At 37.0% G+C, this 12,993-nt stretch overlaps 1 protein-coding gene across 2 annotated transcripts in view; it reads right to left on the bottom strand.

The window, feature by feature from the left end:
- ATRNL1 (attractin like 1) overlaps positions 1-12,993 on the bottom strand; it is a 442,299-nt gene that overhangs the window by 39,015 nt on the left and 390,291 nt on the right. For both annotated transcript variants that reach the window (XM_083866025.1, XM_083866026.1), the window contains one exon: positions 12,749-12,863. In XM_083866025.1, coding sequence (XP_083722151.1) covers positions 12,749-12,863 — 115 coding nt within the window. The remainder of the gene's footprint in view (positions 1-12,748; positions 12,864-12,993) is intronic.

Here is a 12,993-nt window from a genome sequence, read left to right as displayed (position 1 = left end):
ATGAGTATATTTGACAGGAATCATTTATCTGCAGAAAGAAAGCAGATTAATCTGCTCTTCCCTGAGAAAAAAAAAAAAAAAAAAAAAAAAAAAAAAAAACCAGAACAACAGAGTATCTTATATATTTAGATACTGATATGAAATTTCATCAACAAATAGTGAAGAAGAGTCCTTATTCTTAACTCAAACATTTCTGCTGAGGCAATGCAGGGATCTGGAAATTAATGAACAATATTATGCACTAAACCATGCTATGAACTTATTGCTTGGATTCTTTTCTATTACACTTACAACAATGAATCTGAGAACAACTCAAACATTGTTCATTTATTCCCACAGCATCCTCACAAAGTAGCATTCCCATTTTACAAAGAGCATAGAGAAAGACCACATATCCACAAACACACAGGTATCTGGTTAGCAGAGCAAGGGCTAAAATCTACTCTGGGTGCAAATTCCAGTAGATGCAAGTTCCCACAAGAATTTTCTCACTTTTTGATATGATTTAACTACAAGCAGCCACCTAAAACTTCCACCTCCAGTCAGTGAAACTGTTTCACTGTGGAGCAAGTTCTGCTGAACCCACTGTTGAACGAGAGGCAGATACAGCTGCAAACACTCAGGAAGGGGAAGGGTTGTGGGGAAATGGACAACACAAGCCTGAAGCACTTTTGTATCTGGAAAAGTGCCCTGAATGATGCTCCCAGGGACAAGTCTGAAAGCCTGGAATTGCAGTTATGGGTTTCATGCTGCTACATCACTGTCAGAGGGCGAGGGCAAGGAAGGTTACCCTTTGATCACTGCAATCCAACTGTTCTGCCTTCCAGGGTTTGCCCTGTGGCAAGGCACCAGATATTTTACATCCCACTTATAGTCAGATACACTCAAAAGAAGCTGAGGACACTGAGTACTTGACAGAAGACACTTCAGACTGTGTATCACAGAATCGTGAATTAAAAGTAATAAATATATGTATAAATAGTACAAATTAAGATAGATAGATACATTGTCATTCTAAACCTTCCTTGATCATTTCATGTTGAGTCACTCTCAAACCCTAAATATAGTTTGCCGTTGTCATTTTCTTTTTAATTTTTCCCTTACACCCTAGCATGTTTTGAGCACTCAAGACAACTTTCTTGAAATGAAAGACTTAAAGTGACAAGAGTCTTTCTCAGCCACCGTTTAGATCCATACTTCCTGCTTAGGAATTTGGAGGATTCACTTAATACTAATGTTTTTCAGACCCAAACATTTTTGAAAGAGTAGGTTTATAAAGAGGGATTCTTTAGAAGTGATACAGATACAAGTACGAGTTTAAAATGTTCCTTTTTTGGATGGATTATTTTGTCTGCCATTTTCCCATATTAACTAGCTATCAGTCATTTTCAAGCTCATTTTCTCCAGTATGAAAAACATATGCAGTTTAGTGTGTGACTCACTTGCCAGATCCAATAACATTCACAGAAGCCTCCTTTCATCGTATGTTTTAATAGATTTGACTGGTACTTGGATTTTTAGCTTGGAATTATTTTTAAATAATTATTTTCAAAAGCCTGGTTTTATTTTATGGACCTGCTAATTTTGTATGCTCAAACTTTTTCCTTTTCATTGTTTCTGCAGCACTTAATATTACTGTGTTTTGTAAGAAAAATCAACTTCCAACCTTTGTTTTGTTTTGTTTTGTTTTGTTGGTTGTTATTATTCTTATTTTTTAACCTAAGGAATTGCAGATGTGATATAAGAGAAACCTACCCATCTAGTGCTAGTACAGAGTAGTGCATCCTGCAGGAATTTTTGAAGTGGCTCTGCAGTCAGGCATGATTCACCAGGCTGCACAAGTTCTGACAGCCTTGCTAGGCTCCAAATCATTCGCAAAACAGCATTTGGTGGTTTCCACACTGTTCCCTATTCCATGTCCCACAAAAACTTAGTCATCTGGAGGCACCATTTAGCTGGTGCTGTGTGTAGGCACAGTGCCATACTCAGATGCCAAAGGATGGTGCAGGGAGATGCAGAACTCAGCCCTGGGCTTGTACAGGCAGCACTGACCTGGATCTGCTGCATCCCTATAGGACAGGAGCTGACATGTGGATCTCTCTGGAATATATTCCCTATACCTCTCAGTTCCAAAATTACGAAGCAGAGCTATGCAAGGCATACAAATAAAAGAAGTGGAGAATTTATTACAGTAAGAGATTTGTCACAAAGGGAACAACCCTTCTCTAACAGTTGTGACCTAATTGACACAAAGCCAGGGCTCTCAGCTACCTGTGGGTGCTCTGAGTTAATCTTTGCTGGGTTCAGACTAGTTCCTTCAAAAGGACATTTCCAGTGATTTCATTGTTACAGAGCAGCTCATCCACAAACAGAAAGGATGTGGGCAATAATTGAGTTCACTGCTGCAAACTTATGCTTGCTACAGGAACTAAAGAATCCCTTTAAGATATATTTCCTCATTTTGCTATTTTATTAATGGAAAGCTTTGAACTTTAAATTTTATTTCTTTTTGTTTGTACTTACAACAGTAATTGAATACATAGAGCACGAGAGGAGTTCATTCTCCATCCCTCATCTTAAAAGTGTTTTATACTTACTAATAATATTAGTTTATTTGTGCCCATAAGCTTTAAAGCCTTCCACAATAGTTGTGCAATATTGATTGAAAGGGGTGAGATCAAATTATTCCAGAAACTGAGCAGCTCCAAACTTTTAAGAGCTACTTTTAAGTAAGAACCATCCCTATCATGCTTTTAAACTGCTAACAACAGAAAGCCCTGACATTCTTCTGTCAACATTTTCCTGAACCACAAATTGCTCATGCATTAGAAATTCACTTGAAATGGCATAAAAAGGCTGTGAAGTAAATGTATTCCTGAAGCCTGGGTCTGCAAGCCAGTGTAATTTCAGAAAACACCATACAGGCTGTAAAGACAGCAGATGCAAGGACTGAATTTAACTACATATGATAACTCAATTTATTTTCTCTGTAGTCTAGTAACTCAATAAGTCTTTAGCAGTTTTGTAAATAAACAGATGGATGCCATCAAACGCCAAAGAATGATAAATCTGATTGGTCTCTGTATAATTTTGGACAGCTTTATCCCATAAATAGGCAGTAGAAGCATCTTGCTCCAAGAGTGTGATAAAATAAACATGGGAAGGTAGATTATGGACAATTGTATTGTCCCAGTAATGAATGAAACTTTCCATGATGCCAGGACTAAGAATCAGGACAGATCTCAATGTAATTCCATTTAGCTGAAGATTGACTTCTGTTGATTAAAGAAAAAAAATCTGCTTTTTGAGAGATTCAATGTTAGAGTAAGGAGAAATAGGTGATGGGACCCCTGCTGAAAGATTTAATTCATATATAACTTTAACTTTGAAAGGTTTATGGTTCTAATTTAGCTGTAAGCCATCTGCTCCACATAGTATGTGTTGACTGAATATAAAACCAGACCACCAATTTCACATAGGAAGGACACTTATCATCCAGAGTGTCACTTGCATGGGGATTTGTTCACTTTACCTAATTTTGCACCTCTAACTAGACATCTGTTGAATCCTCAAAGTTCAAACCCACAAAATTTAAAAAGGCGTTCTCTTAGGTTGAGGTGTACATTCACACGAACACCACGGCTGTCTATTTTCCATGTAAAATACCGTGTCTTTGTGCTAGGAGAAGGAGAACAATATGCTGCTTTCCAGCATTATCTGATCATCAATGTTTACACTTGTGTAAAAAATTTAACACTATTAAAAGACTTTTTTTCCCCTTGAGACTGCCATTAGAAACTACATAAGTGTTGTATAACCCCTCTCAGCAAAATTCTGAAGTGAGAACTTCCCGTGTTTGTTAGTTGCCTTTATCATTTTCTTTTTTCTTTTCTGTTCCTTTGTTGAGGTCTGTATCATTCATGTCAAAAGAAGAAAGGCACACTATGATTTCTTTCAACCAGGGAAAGCTCAGCCTTGCAAAGGGCCTAAGGCTCTGCCTGGGAGACAACCAAATTTGTAGACCTAAGTTTACAGCTTTTTAAATTCAGAAAGCCTATGAAAATGGCTAAAAAGCATCAAGCAACAAAGTAGGCTGTCGTTTGCAGGCAAAGACCTGTAACAGCCAAATAAGAATCGTCAAAAGTCAAGATGAGTTAGGCCTTGCAAAGGGTTAGTAAAACAAACATCCAAGGATTTTCACTGTATATAACTAAGTGACCAAAACAGAACAGAGTCATTACATAGAATGTAATGAAGCAGAGATCAGGTATTTTCTAGATATTGTCCCAGGAGTGAATTTGAAGGTTTTCAAGGAGGGAGATAATGTTTATCAAAGACGGTGCCATCAATATGGATAATGGAATGAGGATATGGAAACAGGAGAAACAGAAGTTTTATGAAATGACATTAGGGTAATCAGAACACTAATTCTGTAAGAATACCAGAAAACAAAGGCTGGTAACAGGGAAATTTAATAATCTGTCATGTCAGATGCATGCAAATTGAGAACAGTAACTGCTGTTTCTTTCAAACTAAATACTGTCTAGATTCAAGGAAAAATATATTCACTTATTTACCAATCTATTAATCAGACTCTGCTATGAGGTATTTTGCTAGAAGGAATAATTAAAGGCAGGTAAATGGAAAACAGGTCAAATGCAACAACATTTCATCAAAGATCGTGCCAGAATCCCCTGATAGTTTTATACAAGAAATTAGATGATTTTCTGGGGAAGACCGTGCAGAATATTTTCTAGATTTCTGGAATTTTATAATGTGAGAATTATCAACAGATAAATTATCAAAAGAGAAGACAGAGAAGTTATAGACAATGAATAATGGCATGAAGGAGAGAAAACAAAGAATGGTTTTCAAGAGAAAGAAGGCTGATGAAGGTATAACATGGAAACAGGAGTCATACTTTTTACTGTTCATTTTTGTTTTCATTAAAGAACTTGGCATTAACGTAATTAAATTCAATCATGGCAAACATCACTATGTATTATCAGTAAGAGAAAGCTTAGAATATAATCCAGAAATAGATGCATGACCCCAAGGACTTGAGGAATATACATGTACTCAGATTGAACAGCAAAATTCAAAGCCATGTGTTTCGGAAATAAACAGAAACTTATACTCCAAAAGTTTACAGTTCAAGGAAGAAAATATATTTGCTGTAGAAATATCAAATTGAAAAGGGGGAAAAAGGTTTTTTAAAAGTAAATTGTAAAATGTTAATGCCATTGGGCAATGCCAGATGGGCCTTCACATGGCACTTTGAGTACAAACCTGGTCATGCAAGGTAAAAAGAGATGAACTGAGGCTAAAACTGGGACAAAGGACTACAGAGGTGTTCAGAACACTGAAAAACAGGTTTAGAGCAGACCTCATTTGCCTTGGCAAAATGAAGGTGAAGACAAGATCTGATTGTTGAAACACTGTGGGTGATGGATGAAAATAGCAGAGCCCCCAGTACTGCAGCTGATGGTGAGCAAGCAGGTATGGCTGAGGGATGGTGTTTCCAGGTTAGAGCCTTTGATCTGAAGGATTGGATTCTAGTGCATCTGTTTGTGGCCAGAAGATTTGAGCATTCATCATTGCTTCTCCATCGCCATGACAACAGGAGAGAGGAAACCACCAAACTGTCACCTGGATGCAACCTGGGAAGAGCTCAGACAACCTCCCCACAGAGGGGAAGAGATGGACATGGCTGCACTTACACTTCACAATGTTCACAATTTTATACCCTCTTCAGACATTCCTTCAGTTCCCTTTATGCAACTAAAGCTGCAAAAACCCCAAAAGAAAAAAGTATTTCTAATACTCTGGAGAAACAGTGACAGTTTTAGATTGAAAAATGAATAACTAGTTGTCAAAGAAATGTTCACAGTACTTAACAGTTTTTATTAATATGTCTTATTTTATTGAGTCCCTCTAGGGCAGCAAACCCAGTGATAAAGTTGTAAAACAACCATCTCCACCTCCTCTATTCTCCCGCTCCCTCTTTTTTTTTTTTTTTCCTTCTCTTTTTACCTTTTTTTTTGGCTGATGGCTCCACAGCATGCAGATTTTACTGTCCAATCAATAAGTTACTTTTGCCAAGATGTGTAGAAGACACATTGCTAACATTATACTGCATGTTCTTCATATTAAAATGTTTATGTCCTTTCCAAGTATATTCCTCAGAATTTAAAGGAATCAAGTTTCTATGGCTAGAATGACGTAGAAGCTAATTCATTATAGAACCACCTAAAATTCTGTAAAAGTGCTGACAAAATCAATACCTCATTCTTCATCACTTACAAAGCTTTCTGTCCTAAGAACTTCTGTACTTTTCAAGTAGACTTTATCCTGCATATTGCAGAAGTAACTGCTCTGGGTTTGGGCTGGAGTAGGGGTGGTGGTGGCTAGCAGGTCTTATTATCTACTTTGTTTTTGCTATTGCCATAAATATTTTTTTAAGTAATCATCGGCACCATCTGCCACTTACCACTGTGTTCTTTTCACAGTGTCAATACTATAAACACAGTCTGCTCCCTCATTTGATGCAGTGCAGAAGGATGGCATTAGGCAGAAAATAGTCACTCCAAAAATAGGCCTTACTGCTCAAAAGGAAGAAACTCCTTCAGTGAAATGATCTTGGGAATAGATGATTTTAGTTTACACCAAGTCTTAGAGCTATTTTGTTAAGCATCTCCAGCTAACTTAAAAGAACCCTGAATTTTACAGTCTCTCAGTGTCAGTAAGTTGAAGTTACTGCTTTATATACTAATTAGGAGTTTAGCTTTAGTCATTAAAACTCTTACAAGGACCATCTTTATTTTCTCCCACAATGCTAATGCTTTTTTGGAGCATTGAACTACCATCATGTTGGTAACTAATATGGAGTATCCCTCAACACAATTACCAAAATTACACTTCCATACAAAATGCTCTAGTCATGCCTTAGGTTAGGGAGAAAGATTAAACTCGGTCTTCACAGAGTCTGAATAGTAAAAGTAAACTCAAATATTTCTGTTGCCCACAGAGTCTTTTATGATATTCCAGCTTATCTGTAGAGCTTCTGGTCAAATGAACATGACTGTGCAACTTTGCATAATAAATAAAATGTCTGACTCACCCCTCTATTTGAACGCAAGTTCTACACATCCACATTGTTTTTGTGCAATACACAGTTTCACTTATTTCCAGTAGCATGTTGGCATTTCAGAGGAAATAACAGGACTGAGATGTTTTTGTTTTGATATTTCATTATTTGAAAAAATCTTGCTAATCATAATGGGAGGTGTTGTCTCTTCTAGGGGTGTTGTATAGTTAGTTTTGCTCAGTTTTTTATAAACTTTTCTCTGATTACATGCCATTTTATCCTACCTAAACAGCACTGTTAGATTACAAATATAAAATATACTTTGGTGAATCAATGTCAATATAGCAGCAAATAATGAAAACAAGCCAATATTCTGTCTCCAAAATTACAAAGGAGAGACAACATTCAATCTAGACAAGGGGATTGCTACAGAACAAAGAACAGGATGATGCACAGAAATACATTTGCTTAAATAAAAAGTAGGACATTACTTTGTAGGGCCTGATAAACCAGCTGAGAAAAACAGAATGCAGAACTATGTTTGTTCCTATCTAGACATCTATCATTTTTCAGAGCTCCTTTTTCCTTTTGCAATATCAATTTTAGGTTTCTTTTTTAGATGTGTGAGCATCTAAATAATCAGTTGGGAATATCTTCCCGTTTCTATGTCTACCTTCACTTTTCCTCTCCCCACTTCCAGTATTCATAGTTTTTCTTCACTAAAGCAGAGATTCAACCCTCCTCTGTGTGTTTTAACAACAGTGTATTTTCTGCTACATCTTTTACTTATATTATTCTAGAGGAAAATCTGTACTCATCCTTGTACCACTACGGGCTTTATTGGGTTGTTTTGCAAGTATGAAAGTACTGTGCAAAGGAATGTGTTCGTAGCAAGTAGAAATTCATGAGATTTACATGTCCCAGTGTATGTCTGCAACCAGTTCTGCATATTGAGATAGGTACATATATGAAGCCACTCTAAAAATGAAAAGCCATAAGCTATGGTTTTGTTTCCAAGGGTCAGAAAAATTGAGCAATATAATTAAATATAATACTCTATAAAATCTATTAGTTAATTCATACTTATGTTAATGTGCCTCTTATGATATGCATTAGGTTTTTTGTGTTTTAATCAGAGAAAATTATAAATACAATCAAGAAAGCCTTGTTACTGTTTTCAACCAGAGCTAATTGTCTTGTAGAACATTTAATGAGTCATTATTCATTATGATGGTGAGGACAGGGAAGGCAGATGGCATGGTAGTTTTATTGATTCTGTGATCCTACTGGAACTTGCTGATTAAGTAGGATTGAACACCACAGTTAGCACAACCAGAATGACACAAAATTCTGTTTTGAGTCAAGGATATCAGGAACTTTCAGACAGCACTGCTCAGAGGCCTGCCATCCTAATTTGTACTCATAACAACGGAATATTGCAGGCAGTCTTCCATTTCAACTCCCATTTAATTCCGAAGTGGTTTTTTATGGGTTAAGTTAGATTCATCTCATCCAGTCATAGCCATGGAGGTGTTAAAGATCTACGAAGGTTTAACAGAGACACTCATTTGTGCACCTCTGCAGAGACAATTCAGCTTACTGCCTCAATCGGGAATTTCCTCTGCTGGGTGCTCTATCACTTTTACCCTCTTGGTAGATAGGCAAGTGCTGCTGTGTGAAAGTAAAAGAACCTGTAAATAATTCAAAAATTACACCCTTTGATTCTGTATTATTTTGGAATGGTTTAATATTCTCATTTCTCTTTGTGCTTTACAGCACAGTGGCCTTATCCCAGAATGATGTAAACATTGTTTTATAAACTTATTGTACAATAACTCAATACCTCAAAGCATGGGATTTAGTTCACTTTAGTAGTAATGATAACATGGTCACAGTTCTTTTAACAGAATTTATCACATTACCAAGCTGTTCTTTCTGTATTGCCCAATATATCACCAGAGCTGTATGAAGACCTTGAAGGAGTTATTCTTGGGCCTTCCACTGCTGATAATTCATAGCCACCTTTTTCTGCGTTAAGTTATATACTATTCTCTTTTTTCTGGTCTAACTTGTTTTGTTCAATCCTCTTTGCAATATTTAGCTCTTTCTAGAGAGCTAGATGCAGTTGCTGTCATTATTAGATCTGCTTTGATATTAAGAAGAGTTTAAGCTATTTAAATCATGGGGTCAGACACTACAGCAATATAAAATCATTTCTAGCTTCCAGTGTATCATAAAACTTGTAAGTCACATACGCACTACACTGATGCATTTGTATTGATAAGACAGAAGATTGCTACTTTTTTGGACCCCTAATTTTGTTCTGATTACACAGGTACAACACAGTGAACAAGATAATTGGAGAATGAAGAAAGCACACAGTCAATCCAACCTGAGAAATTTAACTTTATGTTTTGCATTGATCATTCTAATTTATACTTTGTCTCTAATTTCTTTCACTTGAAAACAGTTACTTTAGTTACTTCAGAGAAGTATAATTAAATATTTAGCTTATAACCAAAGAAAATGCAAGGATTGCTGTGAAACACCTAACCCACCATGATGGCAATATTTTGTGACTTTCCAGATTTTCAGGATATTTAATTCTACAAATAGCTGCTTCATTGAAAAAAAAAAAATCCCTTTAGAAAACACAAATTACAATGACTACTGTTCCTCCTTTTTTGCAATAAATTAATTTTTATCAATGTTTTGACTGAATCTACATGATCAATCTGTATAAAATGTATCTTAAATCACAGATTAATTTTAAGCGGTTTAACTGTTTAACTCACAGAATTAGGACTGAGTGCTAAACAGTTTTGTTGAAAGTCTGTAAAGTTGTGAGCATTTTCTGCAGGAAGCAGAGAACACACAGATCTGCACTGGGACATATGGTCTCTCCTAGAGAAGTTTTTTGCCGTGCATAGCCTTTGGCCAAAGCCCACCATCTGTAGCTTCAGCTTCTCTTCCAGCTGCCAGTAAAGGTGAAGTATAGAACATATGCTGCATAAAGAGTAACCTTTACATTAGGGTTTAGTTTATTCATTGGTTTGTTGGTTCGTTTGGGTTTGGGTTTTTTTTTAATATTCAGAGACATTATTCAACAAAATATTTGTTAATGTAAAACTCAGGAAAGTAAAACTCAAATTCAGAGCTTAAAGAATTAGGTATACAACTAAGAAGTCCAGTGGAGCATAGGTTAGTTATTTATGTAAAGAATTTTCTTCTTTAGTTTTGGAGAAAATGCAGGACAATAAAAATACAGGCATCCCCTTCTTATGTTTGGGACTTATGTATAGAAGGAATAAATCCCACACTCTCCCAATGTGAACTAGGAACGAGTATCATTGATGTATCATTTAAACAAAGATGCTTGACACGCTGTCAGTTTTATCCTAGAACGATCCCAACGAGCTGGAAAATGGCTGTGTGCGAGTAATAGAGGATTCTAATATTACTTGGCAAGACATAATTACTGAACACACGACTTCTACCTCAATATCATTGGTTTTGTCTAACTTAGGTCATAAGGGAAACTAACTGCATAGAGAAAGTGTGTGCTGCTCGAAGTTTCCACATCATTTCCAAAAACTTGGCAGTGTACACAGCATCTGCTCCCAGGCAGCCCAGGGAAAAAGCAGCAGGTAGTGCTGCAGGACAGGAATGGAGTGAATTAGTAAAGCTACAGGTGTGCCAACAAACTTGCATAACAGCTCCTGCCTGGCCTAGGCACGCTTACATCCGTGAGCGCCAAAACTCATCGTGCACAAGAAAAAATTATTATAGACACATAATCTAATACACTCTAATGGTTGAACCAGCATGGCTGAACACCTCAGGCATTTCTATTCATTTTTGACCCTGAACAAAGTGAAAATTATAGGACTAAATCATTTATATATTTTGAATCACTAAGTAGCTGACTGGTACCATAATATCAAATGGAAGAATAGCATTCCAAAGCTGGTGGAAGGTAAAGCAATGAGATGACAGAACATAACAGGAGGACAAAACATGTTTAAAAAAGAGGTGTATTCTTTCACAGGTTGAGAAACATGCAGAATGACACATCTGATGTGTGGCTGAACCCAAGTCCTGTTTCAAAACACGTATACTGTCTGTGCTTTACACACAGCAAAGATCAGCAATTACTTTTCAAAGACTCCTTTATATGGTAAATAGAAGCTGATTATGAAGAAACTAAATGAATACATTTTTACTGTCAAGATGCACATCATAGGTAAATTTGAAAGCAATAAAAAAACTCCCACCAAAAACATTTTAAGCTTCAATTTCAACCATTACTTTTAATTTCCTTTCATAATGTTTTTTCTTGTTGCAAGACTATAAACACCTTCATTTCTTTTTCATTTCCTTAAAACATGAACGGGGAATAAGCTAAACATCCTTCCTTTCTCATTGCTCTCTTCAGAGCACTTACATTTATATATTTCTTCCAGGAAATGTATTTGACAAAGCATCAGTAACACTTTTATTTTCATAGCACTTCCAAAAATGATATTCCAAGCTATAAACAGCATTTTAAGAACTAAGCCCTCATCTCAGAACTCAGAGGGAAAAAAATATAACACCCCTCACCCTCAAAAAATGAACTAAAACTCCCGAATAAATAACAGATAGTGATCAGGCCAAAAGAAGAACACCCAGCTGAGCTTATTTCCAACATAAGTCAACTGAGTTTGCCCTCATCATTACTCAATACTTTTTAATCTCTTAAATGGATTTTTGAAGGTTAAAAGGATATATTTTTTGGCTCTTAATGATAAAAGTTAGCCTGAAAGCATATTTTCTGGTTTATTCCTGCATTTTGGGCACATACCATGCAGTCTGCTACTTCTTACAAAGATGTTCTATTGGCTCCAGCTCCAGTGAATTCTGAATGAGTAAACTGGTCACATATGCAGTGTCACATTACTGTCCACACTTCCTTGTCATGGCTCTTTCATATCACACCACTGTAGGCAGTTATTTAAAGGGTTTAAAAGTTGAAGGTAGGTAGTTCCTGTTTAGGAAGTGTTTTATGAGAATGCTTTTGTACAGTGATCTAGAAGAGGAGGTAGGTCATCACAAGAAGTGCTTCCAGATAATGCAAGTGCTACTTTAAAATGAGCTGGGATCACTTCCAAAGTGAACACCTCCCTACAGAAGCAGTCACTCACACAATTCCAGGTTTTAGCTGACAGGCATTCTGGGAAATACTAGTATTTTAATTGAGTCCCAGCCAGCAAAGTCTTGGGATTTATGGTGCAAACTAGACTGCACTAAATTTTAGCCTGAAGTGAAAATACTCACTGGTATTCCCTGTACAGCCTCATTTACAGCAGCTTGAACTGAAACCATGGAAGTGGCTGCATATGATTTTTTTTTTTCCCCTGAGAGACAGTGTTGGAGCATATTGACATGCAGGCTTCAGGAAGTCCTAATGAAATGCGGCTGGCTTAATCACTGGGCTTTTTATTGGACACGACACCAAATTCCCAAGAAAAATGAAACATTGGGGCTAAACTTAACATCAGCTTGACTGAACAGCTCCTCGTATCCATCTGCTGTGCCATTATTTTGGATCTGAGAGGGTGATTTTGCCCTGGCAGAGGGTGCAGAAGGAGACAGACATGACACCCCCCACAGCAGCCTTACCTGACTGCCCGGGTGGTGGAACCCCTGACGCTCCCCTGGGCAGACACAAAAACACCGTCAGGACGGCAGCTCTGTTTCCTGAGCACGGCTCGATGGCGATGGGCTTAGGAGCACCCTGGAAAAGGAACACACCCACGTTAACCTTTGAGATTTCCATCCCATTTTCACTTGTGCACCTTTAGTTTATTTTAAGGCACAGTGCAAAGATATTTTTTCCTAATTATTTCTTTGCCTTCAGATTGTCC

This window comes from Zosterops lateralis (assembly GCF_965231275.1).
Source record: "Zosterops lateralis genome assembly, chromosome: 8".
In the NCBI taxonomy this organism is placed as follows: Eukaryota; Metazoa; Chordata; class Aves; order Passeriformes; family Zosteropidae; genus Zosterops; species Zosterops lateralis.
Note: the sequence above shows the minus strand (reverse complement) of the source record. Positions and strands in the feature narration are given on the sequence as shown.